A 21,548-nucleotide genomic window follows, 5' to 3' on the forward strand; every position below is an offset into this window, starting at 1 on the left:
TATTTGGCAAGGCAGCAGAAGTTTTCCTTCTCCTAGATGGGCTACCTTCCCAAGTTGATAATACTCATCTGCCCCTCACTTCCCTCTACTGCCTTCTTGACCACTGAACCCACTGGTCTCATCCGCTCAATCCACCAGAGCCTGTCTTTGCATGCAGGGGAAGTTCCTAACTCACCGAGGATTTGAGACCCATCAGATACCCTCACCTGGTTTAGCCAGCCAATTGAAGCTGTTTCTCAGGGTGTGACCACTGTCGCATGTTGACAGCTTCCAGGAGCCACAGGTAAGAGCTGAGTGCAGGATGGAGACCAAAGGCCGACAAACTAGCCCAGGAGGAGCATGATATGTCCCCCACCAGAGGTACTACCCCTCCCATAACACCCCATACACACACCCCTTTTAACTTATTCACAAATACATTCTATTAAACCTAGTCACAGATAGCCAGATCTTTGCAATGTCCAACATATTCCATCCTATTTGTGCACACAAATCGACACCAGAATACAACAGGATCAAAACCACCCTGCATTTATATTCACCAAGTTCTGCCATTTCCAAAGTACACAAATTGCTACTGGCATGAATCAGACAGCTCCTACTGCGAGAGGGAAAGTGGTGGGTCCCAAGAGAGTGTTGCCTTTTCCATGACAGCCCTTTCATTCCTTAAGTACTTTGATGATGTTGCCAGCTACCTTCCCAAAGGGAGACAGCGAGAAGAACGACTGGAGATAATGCTGGCAAAACGGGGGGGAAAGCTCCATGAGGCGTCGTGCTCCTCTTACGCTCCCAAAGCAGGAAATCCAACTCAGCCACACCAGGAACACAACAGAATATGTACACAGAACACACAGCACCACATAAAAAGAAAAAAAGCGAGTCACCATTAGGACATTTATTATTATTTTCCCCAAAGTAGAGCTGCCTTTTGTTGGAGATAAACACAGTGCATCATTCACAGTCTTGACCCAATACATCATCTTCTATGTTAAAACAAAGTAAAGAAACACAACACAACCTTTATAGCTGGCTGCATATGGTATGATGGGACTCTGCTACGGAAACACTCTTGCTTCTCTTATGGAACCAAGTCACATCTGTAGCTCTGGACATGTCTAGCAAGTGCTATGCTGACGAGGTGGCTATTACAACGAATAAGTAACAACGCAGGGAGCCCTTATAAGGAAAAGCTCCCTGAGATGTTGTGTCAGTAACTTGGAGATCTAGGTGGAAACTAAACTAAGGTCGGGCCTAGACGGAAGTTTTTCTGATAGCTGATTTAGCACTGCAGTACTGAACTGGGGGAAAGACACCTCCAGGAAAAGACACCAGGTAATGCAATGTCTTGACCATTCTTTCTTTTTTACTGTGCCACCCACACAGCATAGAACATACTTGTCCTCGGTCTAACATGGCTGGTGGTGGCAAGACCAGTAGAGATCTATACAGGGAGTAACTCTACTCCCAGGTGACTCACTGGTGTCAGAGAGCAATATCCAACTGAACAGATCTGCCAGTGCAAGAACTCTTATCTACACCATAGAACTTCTCTGTGTGACCCCTAAATCTGTTCTGGGTTTTTTTCCTACCTTAATCTAGAGCAAATTTAGGAGATGTACGGGGATAAGGAATGGAGGGAAATTTCCAAGCACAGCAGAAATGCAAATTATTTTGGATGAGTTGCCAAATGAACAGGTGGCTTGGAAATGCCTATTGATCATTTCAAGATGTCTAAGACCGATTTACATGACATTCCTGTTTTGTTTTGTTTTCTAAACTGGAAACCTTGCCTTAGGTTTAGGTGATTCATGTAACTCTGCTACAGCCAGATTCAATTGCAGTTCTGATCATAAACATTCATCTCCAAATACATAACTTTTGATAACAAGTTCCACACACTTACACCCAAAACAAGTTCAAGAAGTGAGCTATACATTATTTTTGAAGGGTCCCAAAGAACAAGCCACTGTTGTGTGCCTCTTTTCATGTCCGTGGACCCTTGGTAATATTATGCAGAGATGAGAACCAATTTGTCGTATCTGAAAAAACAGCTGAAATATGCAAAAGTAAGTGTAAATGCTAGAAAGCACCAGAAATAAGGGTGGGGTGGGGGAGGAGGAGAGATTATTCCTGGATATCAAGGATGACGGCTCTATATCTTCAAGTTTAGTTTCCACAAGTGTTCTACCTTGGTATCTTATACTGCAAAGGTGCAAATGGCACTAACAAAGCCAATTAGAAAAAGGCTGGTCTAAAGCATGAAGAAGTGCAAGATGTACACTCATTTAACATGACCTACTCTGGAGAGTTAAGCCACTATAACCTCTGGAATTTATCTGCCCTTACCAGGCCGAAGTATATCAAGAAATTTTTGCTTACAGTGGTATACAATGAGAAATCAAAGACAGCAGTAGATCCAGCGAAATCCATAGATTGACACAAGTGTAAAACTGAAACAAGAGCAATATTGGCCCTGAGATTTCAAACATCAAGGTTGTGATACAATATGATTTCTATGACAGGCTGCTCCACACTTTAAGCAGCGATTGCATTCACTGCACTTCCCCTGGTGCCGGCTGCAGCGAACACAAGAGGAGAGAAAAGTACATGTGCATTTCTTCAGCGCTGGGAGCAAAAGATGGCAAAGAGCTGTAACTGGCCACACTGTATATTTTGGAGGTGTGCACCTCCCTTTCACATTTTATATGATTATTAGTGTTCTAGCAAATACGACTGTAGCCATGACAACGTGACCGCTGTGTAAAGTGATCTCGGTATTTTCAACTTAGATCATACTGATGAGCTCTCTAAACAGAGGGGGAGAGGCATAGAATAAAAATGCCAGTCCTACGTTCAAGGAATCAGGTTCTAACTAGACAGACAATATGACCCAACAACAAGAGTACAGAACAGTAAGTTTTGTCAACTTTTTCCTGCAGAGTCCTATATCTGATTGGCAGATAAAAGCCAGGAAAGACTAGAACGTGAAAATCAGGACACTGGGAACTAGTGTTAAAAAAAAGTGCAGACAACCAAAAACACATAGGATTCCCTTGCTACATTTACAGCTTGTAGTATTCATCCATGAAATACCATGATTTCATTGTGTAACATTTTATTTTGTTCCCTTTAAAGTGCAAAAAAAGTTTAAAAGGGTCCTTGTCCGTAGGAAAAACTCAAGCCTTAAAAGATTTCTAAGTCTTTGTCATATTTTATAACTGAAAAGCTAAAATCCTTTGTGAGATGATGTCTGTTAAGCAGATCCAAATTCTGACATCCACTTCTCATATTTCTCCAGGTCTGCCGCTGAAACAGACTTGGAGATTTTCTTCAGAGCCAGGTCAAAGTCTCCCTTGGTAACAGGCATCTGAAGCTCTTCTTTAGATAACGCACGGATCTCTTCTGGGGATAAGCCATTAATGCGCCGCCTCATTGCCATCAAAGAAGCATCCCTGCAAAGGAAAATTCACAAGAACTAATTACTAACACCGTGTGCTAGGAACTATATGGATTTTGATTACCTCTCTTGTGTTGCAGGCCTCTAGCAGAAATGCAGAAGCATTTATTCGTAGCTATCTCAGCGTTCCCCTGTGGCGAAACAAGCTTGCACATCTCCAACACCCCCAACATTAATGTAACATAAAACAACACTTTGGAACGGAAATCCACTAAGGCATCTGGTAAATGTGCAGAGGATAATTAAAACGATAAAAAGACCCACCCGCCCCTTTTTGCAAGGATTTATGGAGATGCTGAGGCAATTGTTCAGTTCATGAACTACTCTTTTGCATGTGCCAAATCTCCCAGCATCCAGCTTTACTGAATGTCCATGAGTGCTAGTGTTATGAGAGGGAGAAAACCTTTTCTCTACCGGCTTCCTCCATGCCATGTATAAATTTATTAACTTCTATCATGTCACCTGTTACTTGTCTTTTCTCTAAACTAAAAAGCCCCCAATGCGGCAACCCTTACAGGGGAGTTGCTCCCAGGGGCAAAGGAAGGCGTCGTGACACCCGGGGCAGGCGTCACGATGTAGGGCGCATGTGCGGCATCACTACGTACAACGCATGTGCCATACGTAGCGATGCTGCACATGCACTGCATAGAGGTTTGCTGCCAGCACCACTCCAGCGCCGTACGGACGGTGCCAGGATCCCTCTGGCGCCGTTACAGTCGCAAAGGGAGGATCCCAGCACGATCCGTATGGCACTGGAGCAGCGCTGGCGGCAAACCGCTATACAGCGCATGTACAGCGTCGCTACGTACAGCGCATGGGTGCGACGCCACACATGCGCTGTACTTAGCGGTTCGCTGCTGGTGCCGGGATCCTCTGCTTGCAGCTGCAGCCACAAACGGAGGATCCTCCAAAGGCGACTATGGCGGCGCAATGGCTGCTTGCGCCGCTGCAAGCCCCCGTGGGGTGACTTCTTGTCACCCCCACAGGCATGGAACCTGGGGCGTAGTGCCCCCCACACACCCCCATTGCGACGCCACTGGTTGCTCCATTCCCTTGATCATTGGAAATACCCTGAGTTCTAGTGCTAGGAGAAACTTACATTCCTCAGACACCTATTAAGGGTCCTTCAATGAGAAGATCCGTAATGGCAAACAAGCTTCCCTTGCAATACATGGCAGAGAGAAATACCAAATGTCTTTTCGGGTTATCAGTTCACAAGGAACAACGGTAAGACCTAAGAAACCTAATCTGCCCTCTGTGTGAACTGAGTGTATGGCCCGCCAAACGATTCCAAGATCTTATGCAACACTCTGGGCTTTGTGCTGGTTCCTCAGCAAACTATTTGATGCGGAAAGGGTTTCCAGGGAAGGAGAATTTAAAAAGCACTGACGTAAAGGCAAAAGACTGAGTCGTCAGCAATGTACTCAAAAAAGCATTCAGTATGTGTAGTTTGCCTAGCAATTCCATTTTTCTTTAGCTTGCAAACCCGGGAAATAGGATACCTGCAAACATTAGTGATGTCAGCACCAGAGTAGCCTTCGATCTTCTCAGCAATTTCTTCCAGGCTGATGTCAGGATCCAGTTCTACTTCCCGAAGATTAATCTTAAGCAGCTCTGCTCGGCCTTTTGCTGCAAAAATAAAAGTTGTTTGATCAGAGCAGGGCTTGTAGATATTCAATAACACTTAACCCTGTAATTTGGTTTTATTGGGGGGGGGGGGGATTACTAAGCAAAAGCAGCCTGGAAGCAATTTCACCGGTGAAGACTCTTGAATGTTAAAGACACTGCCACTGTATTAACTGGAAAAAGTGCATTTGAAAAGAGAATCAATTATATAATTTTAGTGAATTCTGTATGAAGCAGTGTGTGTACACACACACACACACACACACACACAGCGAGAGAGAGCACAATTTCTAATAGCTATTTTGCCATTAACTATGAAAACATCCATAGATATGCATACATCCATAAACATGCACTCTCTACCCTATCCTACCCAAGTTTTTTCAGCAAACCTTGTATCAAGTGTCAACAATTTCTCAAAACCACCTTTTCTGTGCAGCCTTTGCTAATGCCTAGCTGAAATCAAACTTTAGCGTAGTTTGGGGGGAGTTGCTGGAGGCTGATGTTTTGTTGGGCCCTCTCCCCCACCCCCTGCTGACCCCCCCTTCTTCCCCGAGGTATGAAAGGGCAAGGCTACCTAAGGCAGCACCTTGGCCCATGCCTTGCCAACATGGAAAGTGTGATGCTAAATGCATACTTGGTGTTGTGCTGAGCATCTCACAGGAGACCGCATTGTTCTATTTGTCTACAAGACAACAGGACAATAAGAAGCTGTAGAAAGAGACAACGCAGCAGAAAACACCCTAAATGTTAGTCCTATTTAGCTAACAGCATTTGTTAAAGCAATCGGCATTAAATGAATTATTTGGTTAAGGTATTAAGTTACTGTTAAACCAGGTTGTTCCATTTTCACTTTCTTTTTAAACAAACAGAAAAATAGGAAGGGAAGGATCATTTTAATTATGAGAAAAAGGAAGTGGTTACACAATGGGGGAAACCAAGTGGAACAGATACACTCTAAATAAGGATTGGTGGATTCCTTCCCTCTCCCCTGTCAAACACACAGAGATCCCTCCTTTCCCTCTGTCCAATAGATTTTGCTGTATTATCTTTAGTTTCTGAATTTAACACCCTCCCTATTAAGGAGTGTTTGCCCCGGCTGCTGAGGAGGGACCCCTGTACGTGTTTTAGATAATGAAAATGATTGCCCTGGTGATATAAGTGACCCAGGGGTTTCAGTTGAACAATGTTTCTTTTTAATTTAATTTAATTTAATTAAGTACATGCATTGGCCTTTGCCCACATTCTTCTCTCCTTTCCCTTTCCCCTCGTTGTTAGTTTTCGAGTGCAAGCTCTTTCTGAGCAGAGAGGTGCCCAATTTGCCCGTATGGTGCTGTAAGGCACAATGAACACTGATGGCATAGTATAAACATCAAAAATATAAAATACACAAGCTTCCCATCCATCACAATGTGCCTTTGGCAAGCTATACTGTACCGGTATAAAAACATTCCATGTACACATTGTAGCTGGGAGATCTGTACTGTGTTGACAGTTAAAAATAGTGGTCTCAAAAAACACAGAATAATAGCTGATCTTTTAATAAGATTCTGCGTGCATGTCTCACCATGGGCAACTTTGCAGAGTACCTAAAAGAGCAACAGTGGAAATTATTTTTCCATGTTTTTTCCAACACTAGTCTCTTCCAGATGACCTGTTTATTGAACATTCTTCCTGATCTGTTTGCAAAAGGTGGGGATGCTATAAGATGTCAGATCAAGCCATTGTTATTCTACACTTTTTCAGTGCAATTTTTCATCAATTACCTTCCTACAAAAAGTCTTATTTTTAAAAGTGTGTTCATTATGCAAGAGAGCCAAACCCACTTTATCTGCACAACCTGAATTTGCTGGTGTGACTGAATCCCACTCACAAAATAGTGGCAATCTGGAAGTGGCACTGTATCCTTGTCTCAGTGGAGAAGTAGACACACCTTAGCAAGGTGCCCATTCTGCACTGCACAAATAGAAGCCAGAACCAATAACGTGGTAGAACTTCAGATGAGGTACTTCCCCCGCCCTGCAAACAGGGCTGAAAGCAATTATGGCTTCAAATGATTAAAACCATAAATGCAAACAAATGTCTGCCTTTCATCTTCTCTTTTGCATTAGCAATAAGTTTAGATCAATAACATGATAGAGATCTGCAAGGCAATTTAAATCATATGTAATACCCCAATCAGCCATAAAGTCAGGGCTCCCATTATAAGCTGGAACTATTAGTATTTATTGAATGTGTGAAGTCAGTCTTTTCTCCAACGAGCTCAAGGTAGCATGCATGGTTCTCCCCCAACCACTGTCAGCTATTTTATCCTGACAACAGCCTTGGAAAGTAAAGCCGAGAGAGTGACTGGTCCAAGCTCAATTCATGGCTATGTGAAGATGTGAACCAGAGACTTCCTGATGACAGTCCAACACTCTAGACACCACACCACGCATTACATACAACATGAAGTTGACACAGCAAAATTAAATCTCTAGGTTAAGCATTTCCCCTCTCCTCTGTAACCTTTGGGATCGCTTCTTATGTATCAAGACATCACACGGTGGTGATTCTCCCATCCTACCAGCAGGAACTGAAGGTGTGGAGTAGGGAAACTCACACCAATGTCATCATGATATATATTAAGTCAACCTCAACCTTACTAGGGGAGAGGGGAAGAATGTATGCTAGAGATGCTATTATTGCCAGTAGCCCCATGCTGTGCTCCAATATGTTGTTTCAACCCTTAAGAGTTTACAACCACACTGTACTTCTATTCTGTTATCTCGAGGGGTCATGGAGGCAAGCAGGCATCCCAGTGTATCAAGAGAAGACGCCACTTTATAAAGCTAAAATGATAAAGGATCTTGAAATTAATAGCATATATGACTGACAGCCAAGGAGAAGCAATATATGATATGGCATCCTCAGGCAGGGGAACAATCAGCATGCTACGATCTGAACGGCTGGAAATCTAGTCGTAAAGGTCAGGCGAGAGTTGATTTACAGCAGCGCCAGCCTGAGAGTGAAAATTCATGGATCCGCTTCTCTGCATTAATCGGCAAGTGCATGGAAATGCACTGGCAATATTTCTTTAAAAGATGTCTGAAGGCGGCCTTTGATGCTCAATCAAGGACTGTTAAACATTCAAAATAAGTCCAAGCTCATTAAAATGAACTGCCATCTCTCTCACTGGGTCTGCAAGGGAATACTGCAACCCTTTCATTCTCCAATCTCAACCCTTAAGGGGAAAGGGAGGGAGGGAGAGAGCACTGGCAAGTTATTAGCTGCTGAAAATGCAACCAAATGTTTGCAACCGAAGTGTCAAATGAATTCTTCAAATAACAAAATGCAAGAAAAGTGCATCTGGACAGAAAATATCATGGCCTTCCCACCTGTTGGCAATGGTATATAGATCCTTTTCTCCAGCCTCCTTCTCAAAGCTTCGTCAATGTCCCAGGGGAAATTTGTAGCAGCCAGCACCAGCACCATTCTCGAAGGGTCGTCGTTTTCCAGAGCCCCGCCCACTCCTACATCAACAAAAGACATAGCAGACAACAGGGTACTATTTCTATTATTTATTAGATTTTTCAGACATCCAAGAGCTGAGCTTATCCTATACTTCAAGGAAACAAAACAACCAAACAATTAAAATCACAGTTCCAATAAAGCTAGTTTATATAACACAGAGATCCTATAAAACTAGTGTAACAAAAAAGCTAAGCAGAGATTCCAGCTCAGAATACATTGCACAGGGGAGCCACTAAATCCTCCTCAACTAAAGAACACCAGCCTAAAACCATGAAATGAAGAAGTTAAGGCCCCAAACATTTTGGAGCCCAGGGGTGCACAGAGAAATCTAAGAACCTATTGTGGGCAGCACCATAACACAGGTGACTGGGGGGGCGGGACGATTTGCCTAGGCACAATATGAGTGCAGAACAGAGGCAGTGTATGAGGCCCAATACCAAACCATGTTCAGTGGAACCTCAGTTTTTAAACCTAATTCATTCCGGAAGACCATTTGACTTCCGAAACGTTCGAAAACCGAAAACTGTAGCCTCAATATAATAGGGAAACCCAAAATGGAAGCCGTGTGGCATGTTCGGCTTCCGAAAATCGTTCAAAAACTTAAGCAGTTACTTCCAGGTTTTGGGCATTTGAAAGCCGAAACGTTAGTCAACGGAGACGTTTAAAAACCGAGGTTCCACAGTATTTGCTTCCACAAAGCACAACAAAGTAACCCAGTCCACAGAGGGAAACTGATGATGCTCAGAAAAACACATCCAAACAGCATTGGAGGGTAAGTAAGCATTTAGATGACCAGGAAATGGGGTGGGCAGAAGGGTTTATTTCCCACAGCAACTCTTTACCAGTTTTCAAAGTAGTGACGAAGGGCTGCTAATTACTATAAAACAAAACCAAAAAATGGTGATTATTAATCTCCCGTGCCTTGTGTATTGTAATATATTATTTTTTATTCTTATATTTAATCATCTTTATTAAGTACCCTGGGAACAGTCTTAAGAACAGAAATTATATATATATAATTTGCCACTTAATTGGGAAAATGCATTTTAAGTGGTCTTTGTAAAGAAAAATGAGCATAAAACCTGAGTAATTATGCCATGCTCTTTGTTTGTATTACATTTACATTTCACGTTTCATCTATGACAGAACTCCAAGCAGCTTTTGTGGTCCCCCAGGCAGACCCAGAACAGCTTAGCTTCAGCAAGGTGGCTGCATCATGTGTTCTTTGACCATGCCCAGCAAAAGGTGGACAGCATAAAACAAGAACATTTCAGGACATGTTGGTAAATATGCTGCTTTTTAACTAGCTGCACGCGTTCTCCAAAACAAGCCTACAAACAATTTATAAAAAGGGAAGGGAAGCTCCAGTGCAGATATCAAATATTACCATCCATCTGAACAAGCAACTCAGATTTGACCCGACGGCTTGCCTCATGTTCATCAGAGGTGCCTCTGCGGCTACAAATGGAGTCTATTTCATCAATGAAAATGGTTGTGGGTGCATAAAATCGGGCCTTAAAACAAAGAAAACATTTACTAAACACAACATTTCAGTTTTTGTGAGATTCCATCATATTCAAGATGTACCTTAAGTGATGTTCATTCATTTCATTGAGTCTACTCTGAGCAAAGCTTAGTTGACTATGCCCCTTTGACAAAGATGTGCTGTCTAGCTTACCTTACATCTGCCTTAGGAACAGCATCTATGTATCTAATGCTAAAGCAAAGCTGGTTTGGGATATTCTTTTAGAACCGCTTGCATGATTGCAGAAAGGCAAATAATATATCTGACTAAATCACACAGATATAGAAAAATAAAGTTTTTGTCAATTTATCTCCAAAAACAAGAGGGGGAGGGAATCAACAAGAGGGGGAAATATTAGGTTAGCAGTTTTCTTAACACTTTGTAGCTATAGACAGCAGGTGGCCAACATGGTGTCCTCCAAATGTTATAGGACCACTGGCCATGCTGAACAGGGCGAATGGGAGTTGGAGTCCCACAACATCTGGAGGACACCAAAGTAGATGACCCTATTATAGATTATGAGGGCTCTGGCTTCAGTGGAGTAAATGAGCCCTCCCTAGCCACTGGCTCAGCTGGTAAGGTGCTATTGAATGTTTATTAATATTCCAGGTGCTTAGACACTTGCTTGTTTTTTAATTGTCAGCACAAAAGACATAGAGCTGCATTGTTGGTAGGAAAGTTTCAGCAGAGCAGATGTAGAGATCACTACTGTGGTGTTGGCCAAATGTTACGTCTGTGTGTGTGTGTGTGTGTGAGAGAGAGAGAGAGAGAGAGAGAGAGAGAAGGGGGGAATGGACATAAAAATGGTACATGTACACAAAAAAAACACTCAATTTTTCATTATTATTATTATTGCAAATATCTTGAAAAAATCAAAGTATTGTGGCACCTTATAAAACTTGAAAGATTTGGCTCTGTTTGTGTGTCTGCAACGTAAGTTCTAGTTACTGTTAGAGTCATTTCTAAAATATAGCAAACCGTGAATCAGTCAGATGTGTGACATAGCTCTGACACAACGTTCTACGGCGCAGAAGACAAAAACAATTTCCTTTTGTTATGGGGCTGTGGTGATCGAATCATTATATTTTACATATGCATGTTAATCAACGAGCCTCTTTTGTAAAGCAGGTATCAAAGCAGTCCACCTTGCAAGAACTGTGTAAAGATGAGTAACATGCTGTTTAGAAAGCATTCTGCACATTACAAGTGCTACAGAAAATGAAAGGGGGAAATGCAAAAGATGAAATAGAAAGAAGAAAACATTTTGAATAAGAAATAAAAAAAACTTCAGAAGGCAGAAAGTTAAAGAAATATCAGGCTTTGACTCTGATAAATGCAAAACATTAAAGAAAGCTGTGAAAGATTTCATACTACCTACGTAAACAACACACACATAGTGAGTCATTTTGGAAAAAGATTCCATTAGTTCTAAAAGCTGGGGATATTACAGGCACTCTGTAGCACAATGTTGCTGGTTGGTATAACATGGTTGGCAAATGTGGCTGAGAAGCCTTACCCCAATTAGTAACGATAGTTCTAGGACTTCTGAGTACACCCATTGAAATCAATGGGCACAACAAACTTAGGTTCATTCATTTCAATGGGTTTGCTCTGAATAAAACTGAGTTGGATACTATCCAATGTGTTGGAGTGACTTAGATGCCCACTATACAACAAGAAACTGGGAGACTTGAGCATCAGTAATGCTTACCATTTCAAACAACAAGCGAACTAACTTTTCAGACTCGCCTCGATACTTCGATGTCAGAGTGGAGGAAGAAACGTTGAAGAAAGTCGTTCCACATTCTGTAGCGACAGCCTTTGCTAGCATGGTTTTACCAGTCCCGGGAGGGCCAACCATCAACACTCCCTAAAATTAAACGAGGGCAACTGAATAAGCACAAGCGGGTACAAGTGCACAACGGTGCAGAATAATAAAATTAAATGAACTTGTCTAAACACAGTCTAGCATTGTCAAAGCCAGTTGTGCTATTACGATAATCTGCGGCTGTTGATTCATAGAAACCGTAATTGATTTCATTAACGCAAAGCTGACTGCTACTTGACACCTGAAAAGTAATGGAAAATTAGAGAGTATCTCCTATAGTTCAACCCTTTTGTAGTTACTATTGCAGAAATATTGAGCTAAATTGAGCCTAGAAGTCTTGCCGCAGGATAAAATGATAAGACATGGGTTGTTGTTTTTAAAAATTGGAGGTATACTAATATGGTGCATATCAGTTTACAATGAGCAAGCAGGATGCTAGCTGTGGTCCAAGGGTCAGAGTCCCAGCAGATAAGTGCCTCTCAGCAAAACGCTCACCCTAGTGGGCTCTCCAGAGCAATACATTTGGAACCAGCACTGTTGGTTCTTGGCAGAGTGCCCAGGAAAGGAAGAGTTTGTAGGCACTAGTGAGAGACTGCGGAAGAGGGAATGAGAACAATCTGCTCTTCCAACTTCCACAGGTTGAGTTTACCTGGAGGCTTTTCCCTTTCAGCAGCACAGATCAGAAAAGTGCCAAGATCCGGGCGCCAGCAGAATATATTTGGCTCTAATCTGTGGGAGGTGGTAACTTTCTAATCAGACCTTTGGCTGATTAAACTATCTATCGCCTTTTAAATGTGTTTGTGAGAACGGATTGTTTGTTTTTGTTGTTATGTATTTTGTGTTTTCCTTTTGTGTTTTTATTCTGTAAACTACCCTGTCACCTTCGGATGAAGGGCAGTATATAAATTTAATAAATAATGATAATAAACACCACTGTAGCACGTTCCCCTCCCCACACCAAATTTAGTTTGCCACTTTATGGAGAAAACACCTTGCACTGAAATTAATAGATGACTGTGTACAATGAACAACCCGCCACAAACTCAGATTCAATACCACCTCACCCCATACAAACCAACCTGAACCCAGCAACCAGCATCTGAGGCCCTTCTTCATGTGCCTCCTCCGCAAGAGGTCTGAAGGACAACAAGAACAGGCCTTTTTTGCTGTGCTTCCTCATTTGTGGAATGCTCTCCCCAGAGAGCAGGTGTAGGCAACCTAAGGCCTGTGGGGCAGATGCGGCTCAATCGCCTTCTCAATCCGGCCTGCGGATGGTCCGGGAATCAGTGTGTTTTTACATGAGAAGAATGTGTCCTTTCATTTGAAATGCACCTCTGGGTTATTTGTGGGGCCTCCCTGGTGTTTTCACATGAGTAGAATGTGTCTTTTATTTAAAATGCACCTCTGGGTTATTTGTGGGGCATAGGAATTTGTTCTTTTTTCTTCTTCTTCTTCTTCAAAATATAGTCTGGCCCACCACATGGTCTGAGGGACGGTGGACCGGCCCACTGCTGAAAAAGGTTGCTGACCCCTGCCAGAGAGGCTCGCCTGGCATCATCATTATATATATATATATAGGTGCCAGGCAAAATCTTTCCTCTATAACCAGGCTTTTGGCATTTAATTATCTGTGGCCTTTCAGAAGTGGGCAGGGTGTTTTTAATGTATTTCTTTTTCTTTTTGGTTTTAAAGTATCTCTGTGAGGTTTTTTCTCAGTCTGTTTGGTTGGTTTTATGTTGCTTTGGGTTGCCCTGGTAAGATAAAGCAACTAACAAATTTAATTAATTAATTAATCAGGTGACCTTTCTGCAATACAAAGGCCCTCCCGGCTTTAAAAATTAGGGCTTCATCAAGCACGCATGCAATATGAACTGGCTTCCGGAATATCCTGCATGCTGTCTCTCCTGCGTCCTGACCAGCAAAGCTCACAAGCACTCGTCAGCACGGACACAATTTAGCTTCTGCTGAGTGTTCGGGGCAAAACAATGTTTCTTCTATAAATCCTATGCAGATGCAATTGCCCATGTAGTGGCCTGCTTTGGACAATCATTCCACGGTTTATGAAGCCAGAAATAAGCATCAGGGCCAAGCGCTCCTCCCCTCAATCCCATCATGCACCAGCTTCTGGCTTGTATTAAGCCAGAGTTCCCCATTGCACTTGAACCAGGAAGTCTGGCTTAATGTTGGTTAATAAACCAGGAATGTAAGTCAGGATCACATTATGGTTTATGAAGCCTGGAACCATCGTTCAAACCATCCAATATTTTCAAGCACTTCTGCAGGAAGATACTGCACACCTAAAGAAAATACAAGTCACCTCTTAGTGTGCAATGAAAGTTGAAAGGAATACAGTGGGGTACCTCGCGTTAAGAACTCAATTCATTCTGGAGGTCTGTTCTTAACCTGAAACTGTTCTTAACCTGAGGTACCACTTTAGCCAAAGGGGCCTCCCGCTGCTGCTGCACCGCCACCATGCAATTTCTGATCTTTCTTTCAATTTCCTGAGGTAAAGTTCTTACCCCAAGATACTATTTCTGAGTTGGCGGAGTCTGTAACCCGAGGTACCACTGTATACCAGCATAGTACAAAGTAAAAAGGAATATCCAAAGTGTTTCAACTGACAGACAGGAGCAGGGGGAATATAAGCCATTCTGATAAACTAGTAAGCGCCTGTGTTTCACAAACTCGGTCTTCAGGGACAGAGCTTATCTAACAGTAGAAATATCAACTTAAAAGTACTCTGAAAGAAGACAGATATTAAAGCTTGTTCACCTTTGGATGATGATGACCCAGAGCTCTATTTTAAAAATATATATCTCGAAGAGGTACTGGATAATAGTCCCAATTGCCACCATGTCCTTTCTTTCTAAAACCCTAACCCCACTTCACTTCTTCTTCACCCTACCCAAGTTAGCCTGAAAATTTGCCCCTACCTAACCCTGCCCTTTGATTCTCAAGGTTTCACTATCCTGCCCTACCAAACTAATCCTTCATCTGCTGGGAAGATGGGGATTAGAAAGGTGGGAAGAATGTCAACCTTGCTCACATGCGGGTCCCCGTCCCCTTTTCACCCATTTACATTGTTGAACTGTTGACAACGTTCAGATCTTTTAAAGAGACCCCCGAAGAGCTCAGGAGCTAGAACTTGGCCACCACTGGGAAAGGCTGGGGTCTTACTGCAGAGGATTTTCACCATCAGAAATGCACAGCAATAATTTAAGGAGAGCAGTTGCCACCATGCGCTCTCATCAGACACTCTGCTGTTACTGCACATATTTCATTCCCCTGCAAACATAAGATCAGATTAAATTCTAACAAGAATTTCTTTTTTTCCAGGGTAATAAAATTAGCCGAAATTAGAGTTGCACATCACAATAGACTTTATGCAATTAATATCTTACATAAAACACCACCACAATAAAATAACCGGTTAAAAGCTATCCACTCTGCAAATTAAAAATTGCCTGCTCCTCAGAGTGGGGTGGAGATTACTTTGAAAGAATGGCATGGAGAAGACTTATAAAAACAAATCAACCGAAAATGCAATTATTCAAAATTGTTTTCCCCTCCCCGATTCTTTGGGCATAATGGACTCACTGTGTCTAGATTTTCCATTAACTCTCACTACCTCTATAGCCATTTAAGGACTCTCCTAATGTAGGCTCCAACGTACGTTTATGGGTAATTAAATCACAAGTGTTCATATTATTTCTATACAGCTGGTATTTAAATGGCATTTCTGTGGCTGCAGACATTCTCCTGAAATCAAAGGTAAAAGCTGCAGAAGATAAAATAGTATTTTGTAATATCGTTAAATACTTGGCCATAGCAATAAAATGGGCTCTGATCCACACACACAAAAATATATTTCGTTTTTGAAAAAAACTAAATACTCTCTTTAGCAACAAAGGCGAAAATGAAAACAAACACAGATAGATTAAAAAACCCACCAGAAAGTACAGAAGAACAAAAATGGGGCAGTATCTGATGAAGTGCTTTCACGAGTGCAAGAATTTCTGCTTGCACAATGGAACACTTCCTTCCCCTCTTCTTATTTAATAAATAAATAAGAGACCATTTAGGGTATTTCCATGGTGGTTGTAGTAGTCATGAAGTCATAAACAACCCTAGATAAACAAACCCTAAATAAAGTGAAAGTGCTATGAGATCCAATCATGTTTTGACTCTTTAAACTCAAACCTACATAGCAGGAGAAACTCTGCCCCACCCTGATGTCGCCGCGCTACAACTCCAATCATTTCTGGCCATACCTGCTGTTGGCTGATGGGAATATATCTTCATCTGGGGAGCCATGGATTCCCAATCTGTGCTTTATAGGAAACCAGATGCTAATCTGCACTGTATTCCATTCCACACAGTTGGCCTATTTTTCAAAGCTCAGCAGTTGCACAAAGTGAATTTATGAAACGCCTTGCTATGTTTCTTTATGAGAATTAGATTCCAGCAATGAATGGCTAGTTAAAATCCTTAACACAAAACTTATCTTTTCGTTCTGGCTCAGTCAAATCTAGGAATTTTCCACATACGCTCAAGTGCGCTGCAAGGGGTGGGTGTTTTGATGGGAGCACAGCGGGGTCCGCCTTGCTGTTGTAACCATCGCTAGTTGAACAGTGGGAAGCACAACTGGCGCCTGCCCTTCTTAGCTCAAAGTACAGTTCAAAGGAAGCAAAACCGGAATCTCTCTGATGTCCACACAAATATATCTACCCATGCCTGTGCTCAGCTAGGAGGGGAGCTGTCTGTTTCATACAGAGAGCCTACTTTGGAAATAAAAGCAGTTGTCCTGAGAATTGTTCTCGAGAGAGCCTGAGCACAGAAGAGCTGGCTGGTTGCTATCCAAGTTATTACTCAGAATGACTGACACCAAATGCTGCTTATTTTGGCCAATAACGGTGAAAAATCACCCTCTTCTCACTCCATAATGCAAACAAAGGTCAAGAGGGGATGGAGGAGAAAAAAAACCATACTGGCTGTCTTGGAAGAACTGCTCCCTGTCTTGCAGGCCTTTCCCCACCTGGCCTGGGACAGCAGGGCCCTAACTGACTGAAGCTACAAAAGCTGAGGCTGCTGAACAGACAGTTGGGTTGCGGTGTTGTTCCAGGGGATGAGGAGGTTGTTGATGCTGTGGTTTTTTGTATCTTTGTTTTGGATCTTATGAGATACATGGAAATTGTTCCGTTTGGTTGTGTATTTTAAATGCTTCATTAATTGACTACTTTTGTTATGTTTCAGTTATGTAATTTTTTCATGTTGTAAGCCTTGAGCATGGTTTGAACTGTGGAAAGGTGGCACAGAAACAAAAGTATGCATGTATGTATGTATGTATGTATGGAGAGAGAGAGAGAGAGAGAATCATTCCATATTTTTCCCAGCATCTGTATTTATTGCTTAGCAAACATTCTGCACTTTTCCGTTTCCCAAACACCTGTTAGGTCCTTTGATCATGATATACATGGCAGAAGAAAGGTCTATCAGGATCTACAGGCTGCAATTTGCACATTGGTTTCTAATGTGTGATTGTTGATCAAAACAATAAGCTATGTCTTAATATCCAAACTGAAAATGAGATCAGCAGAAATCCAGGAATATTTATATACCACCCTTGCCTTATGGTCACAGAACAGCACACAGAAATTAAACAAGTACAACCCTAATTAAAATGACAACAACATAAAAAGCAGCACATAAAATGGTACAATGGTACAATGGTATGTCTCAAAGTCTCTCCTTTTCCCTTTGTTACTATGTATTTGTATATATTTTTTCTTTATTGTAATTCTCTTTGAGACCTTCGGGTAACAAGTGACCCAAAAGTTAAATAAATAAACAAATCCATCCAAAACATCCCACCCTTCTCCAAAAGCTTGGCAGGGAGATGCATCTTGACCCATCATCTAAAAGAATGGAGTGACTGAACCTGATCCACATAAAAAGAACTAAGCCTCAAATATCCCCAAAGTTTCAACTGCGTCCACAGTTGTGACTCCCAAATAAAATGAGGTCATCTGCCAGTGACAACAGCATCATCTCAAAACACACCCAATAACCAGATTAACTGTTTGTAAACCAATACAAACGATCAAACTTAACATGCAGCCCTGCAATTTTGGGCAGCCAATTATAGGAGGAAACGCCTAAATACACAATGCAGTATTACGCATATACACATCTGTTGTACTTACAACTGCACAGACATGAATACCATAGTTTGATGGTTCTCACCTTCCAAGGTCGCCTGATCCCCTTGAAAAAATCCGGCATCCACATTGGAAGAACAACTGCTTCCCTTAATAATTTTTTGGCTTCTTCCAAGTCTGCTATATCATCCCTGTGAAAGATCAACCGAGATTAGAAGATTCATGCACGATATATTCTGCTTCAAAAAAACTAACATCTTTCATTTATTTTAAAATAAGTAACAGCGTTTTCTTAAGCGGGATGCTAGTAAAAGCCAGCCTCCTGAAAATGGCTTTCTACATGAAAGACATGGGTGGGGGAGAATGACTTTCAACTAACCCTGCCACAAGATGTTGAATAATAAGAACAGTAATAATAAAGGCTCCCTGAAAGCATGATCACCAAGGAAACATTTTTAAATGTGAGAAAATGCTCAAGGGCATTTTAATGAGTGCCTGTAATGAGGCTTTTGCTCATGGTTCTAAGAATGAAAATCTTGCTTTATGTCCTGAACAGTACACCATTAGCAAAAGAAGCTCTCTTAATAAAACAGAAACACAAATGAACCACTTCAACCAGGTGGGAGGTGAGGCTGTCAAGTCTGAAGAGGCTAGTTACATGTCTGCTTACAATAGTGGAGCAGGTGGTCCCAATAAATATCCACTGTCTAAATCATGACACATGACTCTATGAGTCTATGAAAAATATATGACTGAGACAACTGTACCAGATGCCCCAAATATTTTAGACTTCCAACACTCTCCTTTAGTTCAATCTCAGGCTGAAATGGTAGCCTGGACCCAGCAAAAAAGGGAGGCTGCCAACAGTCCTGCAGGTTGGAGAGGATTAGGCTAGTACTGCTCTTTTGGGAGGGGGGAAAGGGATGGGGTGTGATGTTGAACAAGTTCAGAGAGCCCTAACAGCAAGGAATATCACTGAACACCTTTCAGGAGGTAGGATCCTAAAAGAAACTGTAAGGCCCACACTATTTGGGCTGGGTAAGACAGCATCATGCAGGACCTCAGTTAAAGTTAGCTGAGAACTTTGGATCCTCTGTTTCTAGGTGGATTACATGCCCTGTCCATTACTGGCTATATGGCCATAGGTGGGAAAAGGGAGGCTTCAGAAATTGTCTTTGCAGTCCCTCATCTTCTTTACTCTTGCAGCCACACACTATGCTGAGCTAAGCCTAGGTTCATGGGGTAAGCTCTCTTCTTACTATCCACAAGCCAAGTGGAAGCAAAAAAGACCAAGGAGGCGAAAATCACCTGTGAGCTGCTTTCCAACAGCCAGACAAAGCTTGGATTACCATGTCTTGTGAACCAGACTTGATGCCAATTTGAGCCTAGTTTGAGCCTTGGCTCACTGGAACTTAACTCTGAATATTGGGGATCATAACTATGAAATCAGTTTTTACCTTGTACTTTTGGGGCAGGAATATGCCTTTGAATATATCCAGAGCACTCAATGTGTAGAGAATGGCTGTAGTGTAGGAAGAAAATGCACTCGCAATACAAGTTGCAGAAAGGCAGCTGTGCATTCTGTTTTTGCAACTAAGCTCTAGTCCACCACAGCTTGTGCTGGTTTTTAAGGGGCCACAAGCCACTTTTCCTGTTTTTCCCTTGAGTTTTACTTACTATGCAGTAACCACAACCTCAGGATGAAGGTATCTGGTTTCTGGGGCAGATAAGAATTCTAGCATTTCTCACTTTACAAAGTAAGCACTGTACCAATGAATACTTAGATTCCTTGACACGATGTCTCTTTCGAGAGCTTCAACCAGATCTTTGTCATATCCTGCTCCATCAAACTTCTGAATTTCACCATCACCGGCACCATCCTGGGGGATCTTCTTTCCCTAGATCAAGATGTTGAAAGCTAATCAACTGAAAGTTAAAATAATTCTACAGCTACATTTCTTTTTCTTCTTTTGAGCTGTTCTCTGTGCCAAACTCCCTTCATCATCATACCTCAACAAGACATGAAAGCAGCAGACTAAAAAAAGCCCCCCCCAACACACACACACACACACACACACACACACACACACAGAGGGGGAGGGGGAGCACAAGCACATTTCAAGAAAATGCCGGGGGGGGGGGAGTTAAAAGCAGGTACATCAGATCAATATACACTGTGGGGGGAATTGGGATCACTAACTGAGAATTGCTAGCACTATGTCCCCTGCTTCCACTGTTTTGTTTCAAAGGGAATTATGAACACTGAAAATAGGGAAAGGTTGCATTTAATTAAAAGCAAGGGGCAAATTAAAAGGTTCTTGAAAACAACTTGGGATTTCCAGGGAAGTCCTAGAACTGGCAGCGGTGATCCAAGTTGGAAAGGATTTTGAGGGTGCTGTTTTCAGGAAGGAATGAGATTCTGAGCTCAGTTCCACCTAGGGTAGCTATGCTTCAGTTTTTGCATTTTGATTTTCAAATGTGCAAATCAGATAAATCCACCTTTAAATATGAACTGAATCAAATTTCATCCTCATCCCTACATACCAACGATCTCTTCATTTTGTTTTTAAACCAACACAGTTCAGTGTTCCTATAAATACTTTAGGTTTATGAAGTTAATGAGACAGCAGCAGCTCCATACTGCACTACAAATAGTTCAGAAAGAACCTTTTAGCTGCCTTGCAAGTTTACAGTACCCAGCGATGCAGAAAAACGTCTGCAGGTTGGTTGTTTTTAGCCAAGCTAGACAGAATTAAGAAACAATTTGTTCTCTACATACTTCAAATCAAATCAGAAAGTGTCATTAGCTGCTTGGGATAAGCTGCTAATGAGAAAGAGAACAGATGCAGCAGGGGAATTGGGCGGCACAGGTAAGCAAGATGGCAGAGGAATAGGACGGTACGGAAGTGGTAATTTATGGGGTTCCCTTTGTAGCGATTTCTTCTCAAGTCCCTTTGGAAGCAGAATACTCCTGTCTGGTTCCTTCCCAAGCCCACTTTTTAAAAAAGAGTAAGCAGAGCTATTCATAAATCTCTAACCAACCTTTCCTTTTGCACAGAAAAGCTACATTGAAAATTTCATTTAAATCAGAAGATTGTAGCCAAAGGGTGCAGAATCTCAGAAGGAAAGAAGACCGTTCAACTTGTGCAAGGCTGCCAACAGCTTTGTCCTCTGGGTGCTGGCTCCTTCGCACAAAGCCCACCGATCATCTGTGCCCTACAGCAGCTCAGCAGGCGGGAAACAATATACAGTAGTACAGTAACCCACAACAGTACTTCTTCATGCAGCTGCCCAGGCTATGCATCTTCACATTTTGTGCTCCATTTTGCAATATAAAGTATAAACTATTTCCTTTCTGCCACCTAGTGACCAGATTCCTTGCATTAAAAATCCCCGGCTGAGAGGTAAGCAGAACTGCTTTGTACAATAAAGGGTCCTTTG

The 21,548-nt window shown here is 42.1% G+C and overlaps 1 protein-coding gene across 6 annotated transcripts in view; it reads right to left on the reverse strand.

The window, feature by feature from the left end:
* Positions 1-880: 880 nt before the first annotated feature.
* Positions 881-21,548, reverse strand: part of KATNAL1 (katanin catalytic subunit A1 like 1) — a 34,009-nt gene continuing 13,341 nt past the window's right edge. For all 6 annotated transcript variants that reach the window (XM_083437150.1, XM_083437151.1, XM_083437148.1 and 3 more), the window contains 7 exons: positions 19,878-20,005; positions 18,193-18,298; positions 11,833-11,991; positions 9,984-10,110; positions 8,461-8,595; positions 4,960-5,086; positions 881-3,452 (listed from right to left, as the gene is read on the reverse strand). In XM_083437150.1, coding sequence (XP_083293276.1) covers positions 3,254-3,452; positions 4,960-5,086; positions 8,461-8,595; positions 9,984-10,110; positions 11,833-11,991; positions 18,193-18,298; positions 19,878-20,005 — 981 coding nt within the window. In that variant the 3' untranslated portion in view covers positions 881-3,253. The remainder of the gene's footprint in view (positions 3,453-4,959; positions 5,087-8,460; positions 8,596-9,983; positions 10,111-11,832; positions 11,992-18,192; positions 18,299-19,877; positions 20,006-21,548) is intronic.

This window comes from Podarcis tiliguerta (genome assembly GCF_965153285.1).
Source record: "Podarcis tiliguerta genome assembly, chromosome: 4".
Lineage (NCBI taxonomy): Eukaryota > Metazoa > Chordata > Lepidosauria > Squamata > Lacertidae > Podarcis > Podarcis tiliguerta.